The 22,600-nt window shown below is 41.6% G+C and overlaps 1 protein-coding gene across 1 annotated transcript in view; it reads left to right on the top strand.

The window, feature by feature from the left end:
• Nucleotides 1-22,600, top strand: part of SPTBN5 (spectrin beta, non-erythrocytic 5) — a 267,766-nt gene that overhangs the window by 174,009 nt on the left and 71,157 nt on the right. The window contains exons 34-42 of the mRNA XM_066608323.1: nt 5,387-5,491; nt 7,824-8,012; nt 12,782-12,937; nt 13,018-13,209; nt 13,308-13,403; nt 14,028-14,146; nt 16,462-16,576; nt 21,380-21,493; nt 21,825-21,946. Coding sequence (XP_066464420.1) covers nt 5,387-5,491; nt 7,824-8,012; nt 12,782-12,937; nt 13,018-13,209; nt 13,308-13,403; nt 14,028-14,146; nt 16,462-16,576; nt 21,380-21,493; nt 21,825-21,946 — 1,208 coding nt within the window. The remainder of the gene's footprint in view (nt 1-5,386; nt 5,492-7,823; nt 8,013-12,781; nt 12,938-13,017; nt 13,210-13,307; nt 13,404-14,027; nt 14,147-16,461; nt 16,577-21,379; nt 21,494-21,824; nt 21,947-22,600) is intronic.

Here is a 22,600-nt window from a genome sequence, read left to right as displayed (position 1 = left end):
TCAGAACTTTTCTTGTAATAATATTGCAATCCAATAGATGGGGCTGCATCTCCTTCCATGTGCAGGTTGAAGGAGAGATAAGACATCATAAAACTGAGCACATTCCTGAGCTCAATGGACTAATTAAGTATTTATGTCTCAGCTCAGTTTTTCTGTTGTTTTAAGTTTTGAGTGCAAAGCAGTCTCATATTTCTGTGTGAACATTTGTATTTCATTCAAGAGGGGTGTCCTCTCTGCATTTGTATATTATATATGTGCCCTATCCAAACCAGTTCAATTTTAGCCTGAGGAAGGATCGATAAAAGATCCGCAAGCTTGCTGTAACATCATGTATTTTTGTTAGCCATTAAAAGCTATCATATCTACAGGATTACTTGGTTTCTCTCACTGAGAAAAATCACACTGAGAATAATGCAGGCTCAGACTGGCCCACAGGGGCATATGTGAATCCCCCAGTGGGCACTAAGCCAGGAGTCAGCCCTCACATTCTGCAAGAGTTGTGCATGGCACAGTATACTCACTACATATAGATATTCAGCATCTCAGTCAGGATATACATCCATATAATAAACTGGCTAGTTTATCAATTGATATAGATGAAGAGGCTGGCTGAGATGACATCTAGATGCATTGGTAGGCTTTCCACAATCCTCCATACCTGGGACCGGCCTTCTCAATGATGCTGCGGGTCCCCCCATCACCGGTTATCCTGAATCGTCTTTCTACTGCCTGTGGCCTGGAGCTCAGTGAGAATATATCCCCTGCTTACATAGCTGAAAGGGCCACTAGTTCAAGGCAAAAGCCAAGCAGCAGGTTACTGAGAGGTCCCCTAATGCAGAAACAGCCTGAGGAAAAGGCCAGGCAGCAGGTTTCTTTTCCCCACAGATTGCATTCTACCAGAAAAGTTCTTAAGAATGACGTCACATAAAAACCACACTGACATTCAGTTTTACCACTAACTGGTAACTTTGTTACTGATTGTTAATGTCCACATGGTTTTGCTGGTAAAACTACTGTTCACTTACAAAACAGCAAGCCATTAAAGATCAATTTGAAAATTGTGTCGCTTTCCAACAAAACTGCATGTTGACATACTTTTTGGCTATGATGTGGCTAATACATGTGATCTCACTAGAGATGAGCGAGCGTACTCGTTAAGGACAGATACTCGAGCGAGTATCGTCCTTTTTGAGTACCTGCCTGCTCGCCCACAAAGATTCGGGTGTCGGCGGCTGGGGAGAGTGGGGGGAACGGGGTAGGAGATCTCTCTCCCCCCTCCCCGCTCCTCCCTGTTCACTCCCACAACCCACCGCTCACCCCCGCCAGCACCCGAATCTTTGCGGGCGAGCAGGCAGGTACTCAAAAAGGCCGATTCTCGCTCGAGTATCTGTCCTTAACGAGTACGCTCACACATCTCTAGATCTCACCCATCACAGAATATGCTTTAAAGGCCAACTTTTGGATCCATACCTATTGGGTGAATGGGTTTACCAAATTATGCCCTCCACATTTTCCATATACATCAGTGGAGATAGCACTGTATGCAAATGCAGATAATATTTGCATTTGCCCTGGACACCCCAGTCTGGCACTGGTAAAACATTCACTGGACAATATACATGAAGATATGTAAGGGGATAACACAGACACTGTGGAGTGCTTGGAGAAACCCCGGAACCTCTATGATGTTACTAGCCTAGAGACAGCCCATAGGCATAGAGAATAGTGGATAGCAGAGCAGGAAGAGTTGTGGTACAGAAGGAGTGCTGGTGAGTGGACTGTGTGAGGGACTGATACCTCCTGCAATAGAGAAAGGAAGACATTAGGGAGCTGCAAGGAACTTTCTGAGGGAATTACTTGATGAGCGGCCACAAACTTCAGGAAGGACTACCGCTACACACATTGAGCCTAGGAACCTGTGTGTACTTAGATGAAACAACTGGAGATCAGTTACTGAGAGTAACTGGACAGCGGCGATACTCTTCCAAACTAAAGATCGTTAGTGAGATGCTCTTACCATGGGTAGTAAATGTGTACAGTACCAAAGACTATAATAGTGCATAAAAGGTCTATTATTTCACAGGACAATGCTGCAGCAGTTCTCGTATACAAGGAGAATGGCTCGTGGATAGGGGCACTTAGTGAAACATACTTGCAAGATACAAGTCCCAACATCATAGATGCTTTGTTCTCATGAATGTGGCCTTTAGTTAAACTTGATGTTTATCTATAACGCATTAATATTAAACTTAAATACACCAGATTGACCTGATGTTCCCTGAACAAATAATGTTTGGAAAAAGGGTTGCAAATGTTTTAAGAACTGTTGAACCGAAGATTCGGGTTGAACTGTTCACTGTCCACGGCTCGGTCTTTCACGTTTTGAGGACATGGCGAAAGTCAAACGGATAAGCACTTGATATGAACGTCGCTTAGCAATGCTTGACTCTCCCTAGTGGCGCTGTTGGCTGGAGCACAACAGCGCCGCTAGACTTAACATAGGAACTTTGACCTGGCCTGACAGCTCACTCAATGTATCAAACTAACATTTTATGATTTTACAGTGGTGGTGAGGATGTCACAAATCTAATGACACCAAAACCATCCACCAAAGGTCATGCAAAGGGGTCAAAGTGTGGTGGAAGAAATAGCCTGTAGGCTTTTTTATATTAGATGTCATAGAATTCCTTTAATGGTGTCTGTGGAAGGGGCTGTACCAGAATATCAAGGTATACCCTATTCACTGTAAGGGACATTACAGTGTAGGATGAAAAGAGCTTGTTCTAGTTTAATCGGCTGTAGTTCTAGTTCTTTCAGGGCTACTAACATGATTTTTATGTAAATTTAAAGCTAATATTCTTGGTAGCATGTTGGTAGCCCTTGCAGAATCAGAGCTTCAGCCATTTGAAGTGAGGTCCGGAATACTGAATTTACAGAAAGGGAGGGAGAGGGGACCTCCTCCTGTGTGTATATCTCTGTCCCAGGGGAGTGGGTGACATGAATTTTTGCTCTCTGACTGTCACATATGTTTTTTTTTCCCAGAAGAGAAGTGAAATGATGAGGATTTGCTCATCTGATCACTCCTCTACATCGTTGAACCTTGCAGATGCAGCAGTCGTTGCTGACCATGACATCCAAACATTTTTACAGAAAAAAAATTAAACTCTTTTCACCTTACACAAGGCTTTATATATGGAAAAAATAAAAAGGACTAAAAGAACTACCGGTACATATAATTGGTATCACCACATCCATAACAATCTGCACTATAAAATATTACCTTATTTATCCAGCATGGTAAGTTTTGTAAGAAAACACACAAAAAAAACATTTACCAATCATCTTACTTCCTAAAAATAGGAATAAAAAATAATTAAAAAGTACCTCAAAATGCAAACAACAAAAACTACAAGTTGTACCATAAAAAACAGGCCCGCTACAGCTCTGTTGACTGAAAAACAAAAATGATCTGGTCCTGGAATGTGGCGCCACAAAAAAAGGATTTAAAAGAAAAATGTTTATATTGTACAAAAGTGGTAAAACTGCATAAAAGTTCTATAATAAGGCCGCCTGCAGACGAGCGGGTCGGATCCGGCAGCGAGAAATCTCGCCGCGCGATCCGACCCCAGAGCCTGCAGGGACGAGCGCGTACTCACCCGCGCCTGGCGGCCCCGGCTCTTTGATGTGCCGGCTGCCGCGCAGCCGGCGCATGCGCAGACCGGAGCCGGCGGCCAGGTGAGGGCGTGCCCCGCAGAAAATTAGAACATGCCGCGGTTTGTTTGCCGCGCGAGATTTCGCGCGGCCAAACCGCGGCCGTCTGCATAGGAGTGCGTATTGTAATGCACTCCTATGCAGACTTTCAGCGGCGGAAATCCCGCGGGAAATCCCGCGGCGGGATTTCCGCTCGTCTGCAGGCGGCCTAAACTTGGTTTTGTCAAAATCCTAATGACCTAACAAATTATTCAATAATATATATAAAATATACACCCAAGGTTGATTCTTATAAAAACTGGGACCCGAACTGCGAAATACAAGATCTCATACAGCTATATTGATAAAAAAAATTAAAGACGTTATGATCACTGGAACACAAAAGGGAAAATGATTTTGTGGCTCTTAAGGCTAAATTAAGCTGTGCTACTGAGGGGTAAAACATGCAGGTAAAGCAACTGAGTCCTACATCAAATATATTCACATGAGACATAATTTCAAAATCTACTATAAAAAAGTGTCATTTTTGGGAGAGTTTTTTCAATTTCAACCTGACTGCTGAGAGGTTAAAAAGCCGTACGTTTCAGCGGCATGTGACTTCACTTGGTCAGCATAACCTTATCAGAATGGACCTGTACACCGGTCCACAAAGAGGAGGCTGCAGCTGATTACATGCTCTTCACTGTGTTGTACCCACAGCACAACTACAGCAAGTAATAAATTTCAAAGCATTTTGGGCATCCTTGGATTATTAGTCTTACTGCACTATGGAGTGCACCCTTTTTTATTTACAATATACATGAATGCATCTTGTTAAAGATGCGCAGCAACTTTTTTTTACAATATTGTACTTTTTCTTGCTGTGGGTTGCCGTAAGAGTTTTCTTTGAAAAACTCTACCTTGTGAAGACTGTCAAAGCTGTTTCCATTTCACTGATTGCATTACATGCAAGATACAGTAGTTATTTTAGATAATTTAATTCAGGGAAAAATATTTACCTGTAAGGGTACAGGGGCGTATAAATTTTTAAAAAAACTTTAAAAACTCCCATTCCATGTAAGAGAGAATTCCAAAAACACTGTACTTGGCAGAACATCTGTTCTTGACCCAAAGCATATCTTCAATAAAAGATAGTTCTTGCATCAATTCACTTCTAAGAACACGTTTTCAGTCAATAATGACAAACCATACAATGGGGTTTTTATACTTCTACTGCTAGAAGACAAAAACGTTTCACTGACAAAAGTAAACATAGCTAATCTAAAACCCCCATCCAGATGGTGAGAATTTAGGAGACCAGATCCAGACTGATGCAAAGTTTTGATCATTATGCACTACGTTTACAAGATAAAAAGCAGGGCTGTTCTCATTAATGACTATACTAAAACAAGATTCCAAATTCAATGCACATGTTGTAACTGTAAAGTATTGGCAAGACTACATTTGTCTAAGAGAAAAAGCCTCTGATTAAAACCATATAGTATAATGTTAAAACCTGCAATAACTGGGACATCTGCATTGTCAAAAGGAAGCTGACTGCATAAACAGCATTTTCACGTTAATAACTCCTACCACCACATAACGTAAATATTTAGGCATCCGTTCTTATACGCAATATCATGTGTAATACTTTTATTTGAAAATAAACCTTAAATGGTTCCCATGTGTTTTGTAGGTGAGATTGAAGTCAAGTGACCCCGGGGCCTCGGCTGGAGAAATCGAACAACTGATCAAAAAGCATGAGGCCTTTGAGAAACTTCTTTCATCCCAGGATGAAAAGGTAGCGTGGTTTATCTCTATGTACTGCTACTGCTAGTTATTTGCTATGTTTATGGACCATGCTAACAGCAGAGGTACAGATTCTTTGTATCAAAGATAATAAATGCATATGTTTCAACTAACCACAATATGAAGCATTTTAAAGGAGTATTTCCATCTCCGCATTAGATGGCTGAGATGGAAAACTCTGGGAGTTTTGCAACCATTTGGTCAGGTGTTACAGAAAGGGCTAAGGTGGCAGCCTTACTCTGTTTCCATACCTCCCATTGAAGTGAATGGGAGTTACAAACACAGCATAGTGCGCCTTCAAAGGGAGTTACAGAAAGCATGTAACGCTGTCGCCTTAGCTGTTTCCGTGGCACCCGACAAGGTGGTCTGGAAACAACCAGGGTTTCACATCTTAGCCATCAAACGCTGAGATGGAAACACCCCTTTGACCCCTTGACAAAAGCCGTATTATGTTTGGACAGCAGCCATTGAAGCGACTTCTTCTGATGTCCCTTCATACGGCAGTACTTCACAAGAAGTCAGCAGCACTATGCCCTCAGCTGTCCCAATGCCTAAATGTACCTATACACGGGATGACTGTCGGGTGCATAGGCTCTTGACAGCCATCCCACGGACTACCACCCGAATATCACTGAAGCCATAGTTATCCAAGTGAGTGGAGGTGGAGCAGCTGGGGTGTTAATGGTTGCCACCGCAACTAGAGGCCAAATAATGGCCTCTGGGTATGCTTTGTATTGTGGCTTATTAAGCCCTGCTAGAGACAGTGCCTTATAGGCATATCAGTCATTGAGAAAAATGGCAGTTGAAGCTAATGCACTACACTACAAATGTAGTGCAGTTTATTATCTAAGAAATCAAATCATCACATCTTCAAATCCCCTTCTGGGACAAATAAATGTATTTTAAAAAAATTGTTTTCATGTACGGTATATAAAAAAAAAACTCTCTTAAAAAAATCAACATTTTTCCACTAAAACATGATTTATTATGACAAAGCAACAAATTAAAAACAAAAAAAAGCACACTGCAAAATTGGTATTACCGCATTCATAATGATATATGCTATAAAGTTATATTATTTATCCTGGAATGTGCGCAATGTAAAAAAAAAAAAAAAGAAAACAATGCAAGAATTCCTGACTTTGAACATCACACCTGCAAAAAACTAAATTAAAAGAGATCTAAAAGTTGTATGCACTGTGGTACTAGTGAAAAATTCCACTTATACAGCTCCAGAGACAGAAAAATCTAAATGTTATAGGTTTCTAAATATGGCAATACAAAAATGTTTTTTTATTAATGAAAATCTATTTCATTATGCAAAAGTATATATTTTTAAATCTATATAAATGTGGCATTGCCATAATGATACTGACTCATAGAATAATGGTAACACACAGGAAATGGTGTACATGAAAATGAAACATTTGGAGCCTAACCTACATATTATTGGAAATATTTTTCATCATACAAGGCCCAATGTTGACAACTTCCACAAAACACTTGTGGAGTCAAAACATTCACTATACCGCTGATCAATTTTTTGAAGAGTCTCACTTGCATAATGGTAGGCACTTTTGGGTGGTCTACTGTTCCAGGCATTTCAGGGGCTCTGCAAATGTGACAAGGTGTCTAAAGTCTAAACATTATTCCCGCCATATCTTCTTCCCTTCTGAGCTCTGCCAGCAAATGAAGTCCAACATTGATAAATGTAAGGTTATGCACATGGACAGGAGAAGTGGATGCCACCAATACACACTAAATGGGGTACTGCTAGGGAAAAATGATATGGATAAAGACATTAAAAAAGCAGAAAGGTTGTTGATCCGGGTATGTTCCGACTGCCGGTCTTGGAGTCGGGTAGGAACTTTTCAAATGTTGATCCAGGGATTTTTCTGATTGGCATTATGGAGTCGGGAAGGAATTTCCCCTCCAAAATGGGGTAAAATTGGCTTCAGCCTCATTGTTTTTTGTTTGTTTTTTTTGCCTTCCTCTGGATCAACAAGGAGGTAGTGGAAACAGGCTGAACTGAATTTACATTTGTCTTTTTTTCAGCCTAGCATACTATGTTAGTATGTGTGTCCAAACAGTTTACATCCAGATATGCTGCATTTTCTAGAGTTCTGGTACACAAAAACCCCAACAAAGTGAGAACTTCCACTAATATAAGAAACTAAGAAATGTTCAAAACGAAATTCTCTATACGGGAAGCAAAGCCCCATAATATTTTATACAGTGATATTGAACTAATACATCTGCCATACGAAACCTGATATACTATATATAATGTGTTATTTGGTATTGACTTATGTTGTATTTTTCAGGTGATATCCTTGCAAGATCAAGCTAACAAACTTCTAGTAGACAACAAAAGACAAGAGACTAAACAGCTCCAATACAAACTGAATTCTGTTATAGGCAGAAGCAAGAAGGTGAAAACTCTCAGTCAGGCTAGACGGGAAGAGTTAACTACAGCCCTTCTTCTGGCTCTATTCAACCAAAACCTCACAGAGGTATTAAACTCCCCTTTTTTGGGTTTGTTTTGGATATGTCTATATTACCACGGCTCGTCTCTGAAAGATGTTTTCTTTTCTTCATCTGGTTTTCATGAGAAATTCCTGCATGTATAACTATTTACTTCTGTTGTAGGATACCAGGCTTTCATACTCCATAACTAACTCCCAGTGAGTCACTCCTTACAGCAGTTCTTCTCATTATCCTCTTTTACTAATATAAGGAGCTACTATCACATCAATTTGTCCTAATAGGATTGTTCTAGATCAGGGGTCCCCAACCACCGGGCCGCGGACCGGGGCCAGGCCGTTGGGTGGTTAGCGCCGGTCCGCGGCACCGCTGGGAACTTTTGCTCTAAACACAAGGCCCGCGGCCCGAATCCGGCCCGCTGCCTTGTGCTATGTGGCCCGCGGCGTGCCGACGCCGCTGACCACTGAAGTGATTACCAGTAGGGGCGCTGCAGCTCCCCGCTGGTAATCGCACTGATCCCGGCGCACACACTTACGTCTGTGCAGCCAGATTCCCCTCCCCGAGTCCCCTGCTCATTAGTTCCGCAGGAGAGGACTTGGGGAGAAAGCGTTCCGGGCTGCACACTGACGTCCGGGCAAGCAGAGAGAGACAGACAGCAGGGAGGAGGTAAGTATATGGGTTGGGGGGGGCTGCCTATTACTGGGGGGGCTGCATATTATGGGGGGGGGGGCTGCCTATTACTGGGGGGTAAAAGAAATGAAAAAGGAGGGTGGAGCAAGACCCAGTGAGGGTAGTGGAATATTTATGGAGTACAAAGAGTTTTCAATGATTGAGTATTTTGAATGGTGGAGGTGCTGCCAACCAGATGACGCTCCACCAGTGTGGGCGTAAGTGTAGCGAAAAGGATGTGAAAAGAACTGGTATGGAGGCGCAACACTCTAAGCTACTAGAAGATGTAGATCAAAGTCCAATGTGTGATGGTGAAAGCACTTCTTTTTTATTATTTTTTCAGAAATTAAAAACCAGCAATGGAATACGCGTTTCGGGGAAGAACCCCTTCGTCAGTTCGGCTGGATAGGACTGTGTGATAAGTACAAATAGATAATGGAGGAGTGATTAACAAAGAAAGGGGAGGAGAGGGGGGAAAAAAAAGAACAAAATTCATATACATAATGAAGTCTCACAAATGTGTCAATAAGAACAATAAATATACGATGAAAACATCGATCTGAACAGTGATAAAATATATATGAGACAAAAAACATAAAAGAATATGAGCATCCGTACATGTAAATTAACATGAGATTTATACAAAACAAATATCTGTTAAAATAGGATGAAGACAATCCTGAGTAAAATACCAATCTTAAAAGTACCAATATGAGAGCGGATGGACTCAAAATCGTGTGGTTGCTTTCAGCTGAATGGGATGACTACAGAATTAAAATGCATGTACAGCCTATTGGGAAATATGATATGATTGCTACACCCAAGGGGGTGCATAAATAAATGTGTATATGTATGTAAAAATGAGAAGAAAAAAATATATATATAACAAAAAAAAATAATAATAATAAAAAAAAAAAAAGGGAATCTATTGGAAAGCTACTTCAGAATGGTGTGCATTGACAGCATTGGGTTCATGGTGTGGGATAAAGTTAGGAAGAAAAAAAAAAAAAGAAAAAAAAAGGGGGGGGGGAAGGGACACCTTTATGTAACCAACAAAAATGAGAATAAAACTAATTAGAAATTGAGATAAGGGGCTCACCAACAGGATGCCTAGGGGTGACACGATTCCAAAGATGTATAGAATGTGTTGGAGGTCCTGAAAATGAAGAATTGTCAGATTAGGGAAGATGTATGGATAATATATGGCGGAGGGTTCTAGCAGGGTAATTAAGTGCAGGGGGACAGTTAGATTGAACTGAGCACTGGAGGGATTTTTTTGCTCCTGATAAAGTCATACTAGGAAGGAAGGGAAAGGGGGGAGGGGGAGGGAAAGGAATTGATGTGTAAATCTATGTTATAGGATAAAAGAGAAGTTTGCTTACCTGTGTGCAGGAGGACAGGGGAGAAAAAAATGCTTTAACAAGGGAGCTGAGGACAAGTCAGGGGTATAAATACCTGAGAGAGAGGGCGGGAAAAATAATTCAATGTTGATAGGCTTGACTAAAAAGGGGGCGTGGTTACAGGGTGCATGGATGGATTAGGGAGTTGGGAGGGGGATTCAGGTGTCCCTTCTCCCCCCCCCCTTTTTTTTTTTTTTTCTTCCTAACTTTATCCCACACCATGAACCCAATGCTGTCAATGCACACCATTCTGAAGTAGCTTTCCAATAGATTCCCTTCTTTTTTTTTTTTTTATAATTTTTTATTTTTTTTGTTATATATATATTTTTTTCTTCTCATTTTTACATACATATACACATTTATTTATGCACCCCCTTGGGTGTAGCAATCATATCATATTTCCCAATAAGCTGTACATGCATTTTAATTCTGTAGTCATCCCATTCAGCTGAAAGCAACCACACGATTTTGAGTCCATCCGCTCTCATATTGGTACTTTTAAGATTGGTATTTTACTCAGGATTGTCTTCATCCTATTTTAACAGATATTTGTTTTGTATAAATCTCATGTTAATTTACATGTACGGATGCTCATATTCTTTTATGTTTTTTGTCTCATATATATTTTATCACTGTTCAGATCGATGTTTTCATCGTATATTTATTGTTCTTATTGACACATTTGTGAGACTTCATTATGTATATGAATTTTGTTCTTTTTTTTCCCCCTCTCCTCCCCTTTCTTTGTTAATCACTCCTCCATTATCTATTTGTACTTATCACACAGTCCTATCCAGCCGAACTGACGAAGGGGTTCTTCCCCGAAACGTGTATTCCATTGCTGGTTTTTAATTTCTGAAAAAATAATAAAAAAGAAGTGCTTTCACCATCACACATTGGACTTTGTATTACTGGGGGGGGGGGGGGGTGGAGGCTACTTATTACAGGGGAAGGGGCTGCCTATTACTGGGGGGGGGCTGGTTATTACTGGGGGGTGGGGGCTAGTTATTACAGGGGAAGGGGCTGCCTATTACTGGGGGGGCTGGTTATTACTGGGGGGTGGGGGCTACTTATTACAGGGGAAGGGGCTGCCTATTACTGGGGGGGCTGGTTATTACGGGGGGGGGCTGCTTATTATGGGGGTGGGGCTGCCTATTACTGTGGGGGGGCTGGTTACTACTGGGGGACTGCTTATTACTAGGGGGGGCTGCTTATTACTGGGGGGGGGGACACCTGCTTATTACTAGGGGGGCTGCTTATTACTGGGGGTGGCTACTTATTACAGGGGAAGGGGCTGCTTATTACTGGGGGGGGCTGGTTATCACTGGGGGGGCTACTTATTACAGGGGAAGGGGCTGCCTATTACTGGGGGGGCTGCCTATTACAGGGGGGTCTGCTTATTACGGGGGAGGGGGGCTGGTTATTACTGGGGGGGTGGGGGCTACTTACTACTGGGGGGGCTGCTTATTACTGGGAGGGACACCTGCTTATTACTAGGGGGGCTGCTTATTACTGGGGGGGGGCTACGTATTACAGGGGAAGGGGCTGCTTATTACTGGGGGGGCTGGTTATCACTGGGGGTGGTGGGGGCTACTTATTACAGGGGAAGGGGCTGCCTATTACTGGGGGGGCTGCCTATTACAGGGGGGTCTACTTATTATGGGGGAGGGGGGCTGGTTATTACTGGGGGGTGGGGGCTACTTACTACTGGGGGGGCTGCCTATTACTGGGGGGGACCTGCTTATTACTAGGGGGGCTGCTTCTTACTGGGGGGGGCTATTTATTACAGGGGAAGGGGCTGCCTATTACGGGGGGGGCTGCCTATTACTTGGGGGGAGGGCACTGCCTATTACTGGGGGTGGGGCGCTGCCTATTACTGGGGGTGGGGCGCTGCCTATTACTGGGGGGGGGCCTGCTTATTACTGGGGGGGGGGCTGCTTATTACTGGGGTGGGGGCTACTTATTACAGGGGGAGAGGCTGCTAATTACTGAGGGATGGGGGCTGTCTATTACTGGGGGGAGATAAATTATATGCTGCCCTATGTGTGTGCTGGGGGGGGATAGATTATATACTGCCCTATGTGTGTACTGCCAGGACATTCTAAATGTCATAATTAAATAAGAATGCACTAAACTCCAACCCCCTTCGTAACCCCGCCCCCTAGAACCAAAGCCCTGCCCATGTCCCGCCCAACCCTGCTGGGCCTTGTAAAAATGGTCTTGCTTGAAGCCGGTCCCTGCTGCCAAAAAGGTTGGGGACCACTGTTCTAGATAACCCCTTCATCTTTCTGCTTCTTTCCCAAATCCTACTGGAATAGCAAATCGGAATCAGTTACACGACTGTGTTTGATTCAGTAAAATGAGGCATAAATCCTATTTTTGAGATGGAGCTGATGACCAGAAAATACTCAAATACTTTCTGTCTTGGGCCAGGCTCACACGAATGGGTCAGATTCCACTTGCAGATATCTGCAGCGGAAAACCTGTAAGTGATCGCAGAAATGAATTGCGAATGGTCGCATATATGTACGGTTTTCCGTGCAGCTGTACGCATATGGACAGCATATCGTCTGCATGGAAGAAAGCTTGCAAGCAGAGAATGACATCAGAGCATAGCACAGTCGAACGTCCTGGTGATAATTCTTGATCACGGAGTCCGCAATTCATATCCGGTCGGGTGAGATCGGCCTTTAAAGTGATGAAAACTTAATTTTTCACTCTTTTCCCAGGCACAATACTGGATCAATGAGCGCATGCAGATGTTGGATGATGATTCGCAGCAGGGGTCTACAGATATACCAATTAAACTGAAACTTTTACAGAAACATCAAGTCTTTGAGGCTGAGATTCTTGTTCATGAGAAGACAATCCAAGATGTCACTGAGGTAAATAAAGCACTTAAACATTTAGGTTTTAAAACACTATTTTATAGCTATAATAAAATGCTATTACGTTTTATATACAGATGGGGAAGTCATTGGTATCTCAGCAACATCCCAAATCTGTGGATATATGTCAGAAAAATAAGACGCTACTTGACGAATGGGAAAAACTGAAGAAAGAAGTAGCTGCTCGGGGCAAAATGTTGGAGGATATGCGAGACTTACTAGAATTTTTGCAGAAGGTGGATCAGGTGGAGGCTTGGATCAGAGAGAAGGTAAATAACTGATCACTGGATATTTGATCATTGCAGTTTCATTCACTTCTATGAAGCTTTCATCTTTTTCCTATTTGTATATATAAATTGCTTTCTAGGAAGTAATGATTAATGTTGGTGATGTAGGAGAAGATTATGAGCACTGTCTACAGCTTACAAAGAAGTTGAATGAGTTCCGTGGAGCAGGATTTGGGGTAAATCTGGTTAACCTTCTTTAGCCATCATTTTTGCATAGATATTTAATGAATTCCTCAAGGGATTTCATCCACCCATCAAAGTTTTATTATTATCATAGATGTGTTGCCTTCTTGGCAAAACATAGTCGCGATGGAATGTAGCTACGTTTAAGGCCACTAGGCCACATTATTTTCATAAGTCCAACAGAACTGAATGGGAGTTACGGAAACCGCGTAGAGCAGCTTCCTTGGCTGTTCCTGAAATTCCCGACCACTGTGCATACAGCAAGACCAGGGGCGATGGGGGGCACAACTCAAGATGGGTGCACATCCCACCACTGGGACGTGCACCTATCAGTCTTTTATGGTGTATCTTATGAATATGCCACAAGAGTTGAGGAGCCCTTTTCAATGCAATTGGCTCCCAATATGTGTTCAAAATTGGACACCGCTTATGACTGAAATTTCTTTTTTCTGCTTGAAAATACCTAAACATACCAAACAAAGTTAATATTTTAAGAAGGAAATTTTTGCAGACCAGTGTACGGTACATTTCTTAGTTCTGTTCTTTTAGAAGTAGAACAGCAATGTTACACACATGTTCCTTTAGTATACTAAACATTGCTATTGGAAACATTGCAGGAAGTAACAGTGGATGATGCCCATATAAAAGCTATTAATGCTCTTGCTACCAAGCTGGAAAGACAGAACCTGAAAGAGATCAAGACCATTTATCAGCGAAAGAAACAACTGAATGACAAGTAAGTTTTAGGGTTCATACCCACGAGCGTCGCGGGATATGCCTGCAGATTAACGCCGCGGGAGTACAGTGATTAAAAATAAAGAAGTGCTTGCGAGTGATCTATTAATGGAGACCTCCGCGGCGTAAATCCACGGCAAATAAAACATGCCGCAATTTATTTCCCACTGCGGAAATCCACGGTGGAATTCCGCATGTGAGCATTGGCAGGCAAAAAGCTATTAGGTTCAATAGCACCTAATAGCTGCGGAATTCATGCGTGGAAACGCAATAGAAATCCATCCGTGGGCATTCACCCTTATATTTCACATATGTATATTTTGGTTCAATGAACACTTTATTATTACAAAATATTACAGTGTGTTGTTACTGTGCAACAAGACAAAGCAAAAATAATTGAATACATAGATAGGGAAACCTGCCATATATAAACTTATTTGGTAGACCCCCTGCTGCGAATCATCATCCAAGATCTGCATGCACTTCTTGATCTAGTATTGTGCCTGGAGTAGAGTGTAAAGTAAAGTTTTAATTACTGTAAGTATAGAAGGATAAATTTTAAAAAGTTGGAAAGTGAAGAAAGGGTACCTTTACACTGCGCAACTATTGTCTAATTAGTCAGCCACAAAAGTCGTTGAAGAGTATGAACAATAGTAGGTTGAAAGCTTTGAGAGAGAAATTGAGAGAGACTGGTTTTCCACGCAGATATGTTCGCATGTTGTTCAGATATAAACGACTATGCCTTTACGCTGGATGACTTTTCAATAGGGGAGCGTTCACATAGCATTATTTAACACGCTATGTGACTATACTGGGGAGTTCTGTGACAGCTGATGAAAATAGCGCTGTGACAGAAGTCCTGAATGGAAGCAAATAGGGCCATTCACTCCTTTTGTGAAGCAGACACTTCTTTGGTGTCCGTTTTACAAGGTTCTTATTTGTTTCCACTTTATTTGGAGTACAAAATAATGTAGTTGACTTCATTATTCTCTACTACAAATCAAGCAGGACAACTGTGAACCTTGTAAAATGGACACAGAAGAGGTATCTGTTTCACAATAGAAGTGAGTGGCCCCATTTGTTTCCATTCAGGACTCCCGTCACAGCTCTGTTTTCAGCAGTTGTCATAGAACTTCCCAGCGTAGTTTGTTAAATAACGCTAGCTATGTCTTTTGAGTGATTAGGGAGTAGGTCAATTTAAGTTTTCTGATAAAAATTAATGCACACTGATCTTGTATGATTCAATAGCCTGCTAGGATAAGAGGAGAAACTGAAGTGAAGACAGTGAACGCTTAAGAAAAAAATAGCAAACAAAGGCAGAATGCACACGACTGGGTCTGATTCTGCATACAGCATCCTGCAGGAGAATCCGACCTGGTGCCCAACCGGTGAGCCCTGGGTACCTGTCCGGATCATATTTCTTCTGTACTGCAAATGTGCTGGCCGGCGTATATGTGCAATGCAGATGTTACTGCGCTGTCTGTAGGCGATGACACAGATCCCGTGACCTTTCCTCAGTGATGATTGATTAAGGGCCGTGGGATGAACGACTTCCATTGACTTCAATGGAAGTTGTCGGCACAGAATCCGGCTCAAAATAGAGCTTGCTGTGGTTTTCCTCCCACGAGCAGAAAATTGCATTTGATTTCCACTAGAGGGCATGGAAACACATTTTACATTGCATGCTTTGGTAGGTATTTGCTGTGGAATCCAGAGGCGGATGCCCGCTGTGGATTCTGCAGCAAATCTGGCCATGTGCATTGGGCCTAAAGAAAACCTATCATCATCTTTGAGCCCCATAAACTACATTATGGGACTCAAAGGTGTGGGAATGGGGAGTCCGGGGAGCTGTGTTTCATACTTACTGAGCACCCCGCTCCTGCACTGTGTCCCTGCAAAGTTGGTGCGCGCACACATTGGGATTTTTTTCAGATCGCTCTGTGTGCTCTCTTCAATACAGCTGAATGGGAAGTGATGGAACATCACTTTCTTATTGGTAGCAGTTTGCCTGCTGGCATACACACTGTTCACCAGAAGGAAAGGGCTGCAGCAGTTTCAGAAAGAAACAGTTTCCTGCACAGCAAATGTCCAGGAGCATTGCTTAATGAATGAATCTTGGCCCTCATTTTTTTGGATCACAGAGAGGTTACACTCCCACCAGTCAGACAGTTAGAGCATACCCTAGTGATATGCCATAACACTCTAATATGGTAATACACCTTTTAAGCCAGCTACTTTTCAACTTAGTTAAGTCTAAAGTTTGTATTAAACACATTTATGATATAGTACCTTGGTTACTGTGTTTTTTTCCTGTAGGTGGAATAGTTTCCATGGGGATCTAAACAAATATCGCAAGGCTTTAGAGAAAGCCCTTGAGATTCATGCCTTGATCCGCGAAATTGACAACATCAATGACAGGATGAGTGAAAAGGTACAGTACAGGGAAAATGGGAGTGAAGCTTATAGTGAGCGGAAAACATTACATATTCATATTAATGAATGTATGATCTCTCCAAGTAAATGTGTGTCTGCTAGTTAATATAATGGACCAATTTTCTTCTCCATACTGATCTGTAAATTGACATAATGGCATTCTCTTCAAGTGAAATGTTTTTAATGTTGGTGCAGTAGAAAAAAGGTTTTCTCGTGAATTGCATTCTATTTTTATATAGGTTTTATAGTTCTTTTTAGTATAGAGTCTGAATACATTTATTAGTGAGAACAAGCATGCTATTTGGTTATGTAACTTGGAAAGCAATGATGAAGCACTGGTTATTTTCTGTTTATATAATGTAAATCATGCATCACAGATACTCTCCCAAAGAAAGACATCTACAATCCTCCTATTTGTCAGTAGGTCCAGCCTGACACTGGAGATTGTCTTGGTCTCCTATTCACATCCACTGATTGGAGTCACCAAAAGTTGGAGACCTTGAGCAAGTAGTAACATAACCCATGAACAATGAATACTAGTTGTTTAAGATAGCAGCAAATGGTCTAATACTGCTTTTAAAGTTAACCAACAGACAAAAAATAAAAAGTAAACTGAAAATACTTTTTTTTTAATTGATTTCAATTATTGAAGGAAAGTGCTGTTCAGCACCACTTGGCCATATGAGGAAGAGTAAAGGTATGGTCCCACAAAGTTTTCGCTATGTACCTACTATGTAGCAAAAAAGTCCTGCTAGCTGTGGTTTGCTAATGATTTAAAGGGAACCTGTCACATCACCACAGCACCATAAACTTATCAAGTTATGGTGCTGTTAGGGAACTTGACAGGATGCCAGGGAAGGTATTTTTTATACTTGTCTGCTTCTGCAATCTAGCAGTATTGCCCTCTGAAACTGGCATGTGGGATGAAAATCTGACTCTTTTCAGAGTCCCCCGCATGTGCTCTCCCTTATGGCCCATTTACATGTAGCGATGTATGGGAGAGCACGCATACCAGACTCTGAAAAGAGCCAGATTTTCGGCCAGCACACAAACTTCAGCGGTGGGCACCTCGGGAATCAGGAGGCGGGTGAGTATAAAAAATACAGCACTGGGTTCTCTGTCAGCTCCCCTAACAGTATCATAAATTTGTTTATGGTGCTTTAGGCAGGTGATCTGTTCCTTTTAAGGTAAATTTACACTATTTTACAATAAGTAACCCACGAAAGAAATGGCATCCATGTGAGAAAGTAAAAAAAAAAGTATACAAGCAGCACTCCCTCCTATTCCACCAGGGCAGGACCACAAAGCTGCAGAGCCACGGAAACTGGAACCTGGACCCTGGGTCCGATAGATCCATGTGAGAGTTGCAAAGGCCAAACTACTGCTGACTGAAAAGAACACAAAACTTGTATCGCATTTGCTGAAAAGCATCTAGATGACTAGAAGACTTTTTGGATAATACTCTGTGGACTCTGCTAATCAAAGTTGGAACCTTTTAGAAGACAATGGTCCCATTTTTTTTGCGTTAAAAGCGAACACCACATTTCACAATAAGAATATGTACCAACAGACAACCGTAGACGGTAGTGTGATGGTCTGCAGCTGCTTTGCTTTTGCAGGACCTGGACAACTTGTCATAATTCATGGAAAATCCTGAAGGAGAATGTCTGTCGTCTGTTTTTCAGTTCGTGACCTGTAGTTTAACATAGTAACATAGTTTGTAAGGCTGAATGAAGACAATGTCCATCTAGTCCAGCCTGTCTAGCCTCCTGTTTTGTTGATCCAGAGGAAGGCAAAAAAACCCTAGAGCAGAAGCCAATAGCCCTTTTGGGGAAAAAATTCCTTCCCGACTCCCTTTAAGTGCAGTTTGGTTATGCAGCAGGGCACTGTTCTGAAACACACAAGCACATTCACCTCTGATGGCTCAAAAAAAAGCAGTTAAAGTTTTGGAGTAGCCAAGTAAGGCTAGTTTCACACGGCTGGATGCAGGTTGTGTCTGAGAAGCTCGGGCACAAATCGCATTGTAAGCACACAGACACCTGTCCATCTGCTGTCCGATCTCCATGACATCCATCCATGTTCTGTCCAATCTCCATGAACACAGCACATTGCATTCCTATTCTTGTTCATCAAAATGGACGGGAATTAGACATGCAGCAATTTTTTTCACATGGACCATCAGTCCGTGTGAAAAATTGTTCATGCAAATTGACTCAGGCTATAATGTGACCATGTGCTGTCTATGGAATTATTCCCTAGCTAGCTAATTGTGGGGGTTCCACATCTGCTGGAACCCCCACTGATCACGAGAACTGGGGGCTTGGCTAGGCCCCAAATGAACGAAACAATGACAGTTTGGAGATTTCCAAGCTAAGCCAGACCCCCACTGACCAGCTGGACCATGGATAGGGGTAACTTGTTGGAACCAGAATACCTTTTTAAGTCCTGAATTGAATCCCATTGAGATGCTGTGGTAAGACTTTAAATGGGCAGTTCATTCTTTAAAACTCTTCATTGTAGCAGAATTAAAACAATTTGCTTGTTTTATTTGCTTTATATACAACACATTTTTGGAAGCAAAAAAAAATAGACACATATCAATTTCCTAGTAATGGCTCATCAAATAAGCTTTCCAAATGGCCTGCTGCCCGAATTGTATCTAACTTGGGCAATCTGGAAATGATTGTATTTAATGTGCTGTTTTGAAGAAACTATGATGCAAACGATGGATGCGGCCCTTCAGCCATTTAACTTGAATTTATAAAGAACATTGGCTGAAGAATCTCTATAACTCCAAAGTAGGACTGTAAATTCTGCTTCTCGTGGACTTAACCGTCTGTGATGGCTCTATTCTGTTCTATAGTCACTTGCTATTCTAGCCATAAGCTTTTCTGTATCTTCTGATTATTTTTATGATTCGTGCCTTCCTTTACCAGAAGTAATTTTGTAATAAAACAAAAATGTATTTCAGTGTTGTATACTGAGAATTTAAAAAATGCACATTTTAAGATTCAGGAGGACTGTACATGATGCGCTAGAGGTGCATTTATCTGGTTCAGGCAATCTGAGATCTTTAAAATGAATACCCCGAATCTTATTTTGTTTTCAGCTTCTGCCCATTGAAATCACTTCAATTTTTTTTAGATCTCTCAATCAATCCAAATCAGGTTCACATGGGGTGGCAAACTGCTGCATATACAATGATCTTTGCTTTGAAAATCAAAGTCTAGGGATGGGGTAGACCTTCTGGACATTAAGGTGTATTACACTGCTTCTTGCTTAGTTTAGGTTGTTAGTTGGTGCTGACATGGAACGACTAAATAGTGGGTGCAAATCAAACAAACTTTTTTGAACATTCCGTTTAAGTCTGCATCTTGTAGTCCAAACCAACAATGAGACCAGGTAGTAAAAAACTAATATAATTATGCTACAACTTTACATTCATTATTATCCGTAATATAATTTGAGTTTTAATTCTGCACTATTTCCCGATCTCTGGATGTAACCAAGAATGTTTGTTACGTCCGCTGGGCGCACCTTGTCGCAGCACAGATGCGGAAGTCGTATCGGGTTCAAACCGAACGCGCTGGCTGGAACACCAAAGGGAAAGTGAACTGCATACTGGGAACTGGACTCACAGACAGACATAACATAGAACTGAAAAAGGACCAACATAGTCACCAAGCATCCCCGCATGCATTAGCAGAGGGTATTGCTATGGAAGTGCGAGGTATTGGTTTATGAATTGGCCAAGTTACTTAAGCCCGCAAGCCACTTCAAGGCTACTGATTGTCTCGCAGGTCCCTACTCTAACGAGACAACATCCACCAGAACCCTGCCTCCAAGCAGGGCGATCGCCCCGATAAGGGCAGCCCCACACTGGAACCTAAGGGCCACGCTATCCCAGAGATGACAAAGGATCCAGCATGACAGGACATAGTTCATACAAACACTCTAGGGCTAGCATGCAAGACAGAACACACACAGATCAGGACTGGCCACCTTCACAAACATTGGACAAGACACTGTTCACACACATAACACATATAACAAGCATGCAAGAAACCAAACCATAGAGTAAAGAGATACCAGCTTCCTATCGCAGAGGGACTGGTGTATATATGTGTGTGTGTGTATGTGTGTGTATATGTATATGCAGCCGACCAGTGGTGATTGGTTGGCAGGAGGAACTCCACAGCCAGCCAGCTTAATTATCCCACACCTGTGAAGGTGTGCTCCTGGAACCCTGTAGAACAACAGATCCCAGCAGCACAACCTGACAGTTTCTATTCACTGATGGCAATCAGAGGCCCCAAACCTCCAAATGGCACAGATGCAGGGCTCATTCCAAAAGAAAACTCTATAATAGTCTAAAATAGATGATAAGAAGTATGCTTCCATTCACTGACAGCCATTTTGAAAATGGCAAAGAACTGAAACATTTCATAACTTCTCATTATACATTGATCACATTTTATTTACATTAGATAAACAACAGAAAATGCCTTAAATTATGTAAGAAATATTCTTAAGATACCTTTTACGCTAATGTTTATTTTGATATTTGGAATGGGAATAGTTGGACAATTTAGGATACATGCTGCCCATTAAACTATAGACTTGGTGAGACCATTCCTTGTCACTAGGGCATAGATGGATGTTGGACTCCAAGCTTTCTATGTGGACTCCAGCTTTCTATGTGAATTCGGTGTCTGTATGGTGTCTAGCTGTGTACTATATGTAAAGTATATATAACAAATTGTGTTTCATTTAAGTAATAAGTATTTCTGTCCCCATGTAGAGCACACTCATGCAAGCTCTTGACTGTGGGAAAGATGTAGAAAGCGTCGCCAACTTAATCAGACGACATGAAGAAACTATTCGTGACATCAATCTCATTCATGCACAAAAAGAGGTAGGAAGTATAATGAATATGCAGACGTTAGCAGTAATTGCTAATTTTGTCACGCAGATACAGTAATGGCCTTATTACATTGAATCTTCTTGTTTAATTAATCAGTGTATACTAATTTGAATATGTCAGGCTAGTAAATATGAATACAGTTTTGTCCACGATCAAAGAGTTGAGCTTTGAGCATACAGAACCACAATTATAAGTGTCTGTTTATAAATCATTTTCTACATTCGTTGGAACCTCATCCATAGTCTTCTCGGAAAATGTTGACACTTGCCAAATAACTACAGGAACCAAAATTATTTGTTCTACATAAATATTCCCCTTGCAGTCCTTGTACCAAGAAGCCAACAGCCTGTCCGAAACAAATTCATCAATGAGCAAGCGTCTGACCTCAAAAGCAAAAGAGATGACTGATAATTGGCAGAAGCTCCAACTACAGGCCAATCAAAGGTACTGATCTATTTATAACACATGAGACACAGTCTATGGTGCTCACAATCAAGGACAAGCTTTAGAGAGGCAGATATGGGATACCCTTGTATTACATACTAGAATGTAATGTGTTTGCATAGCTTGTCCTCATAATAGGACATAAGTATAATATCCTGCCAATAACACAACACATCCACCAAGGTCAGAATCATGCAAAATCTTGGCGCACAATATTTTATTAATGTACCTGTTGTCACTCATGCATGTTGAATATGCCTATCTATTTTGTGATAAATTTCTCTCTCTTAGGGCAGCCTCAAACGAGGGTAATTTAATAGAGTATTACAGACAGGATGAATGTGCGCGTAATTCGCGGTGAATGGGGGGTCAATTAAAGTATGTTGACTTTCATTGCTCCTTTCACGCTTACGTATATACATTGTGTATAATATGCATGTAAAAAAGAACACAACGTGTATTGTACCGCATATTATGCGCGATAGAGGAAGAGACAGGTATGCCGCATAAATTGTCCAAAACCGTGCACTTCCTGACCATCACTACTACTGTAGGCTCTATTCTTATCTGTACTTTCAAACTTACCTCTAATGCCCACCTCAGATGCATTTTATCAATATCAGCCCCTCTCTACTTTCTTCACCCATGCACAGC

This window comes from Eleutherodactylus coqui, chromosome 6, assembly GCF_035609145.1.
Source record: "Eleutherodactylus coqui strain aEleCoq1 chromosome 6, aEleCoq1.hap1, whole genome shotgun sequence".
Lineage (NCBI taxonomy): Eukaryota > Metazoa > Chordata > Amphibia > Anura > Eleutherodactylidae > Eleutherodactylus > Eleutherodactylus coqui.
Note: the sequence above shows the minus strand (reverse complement) of the source record. Positions and strands in the feature narration are given on the sequence as shown.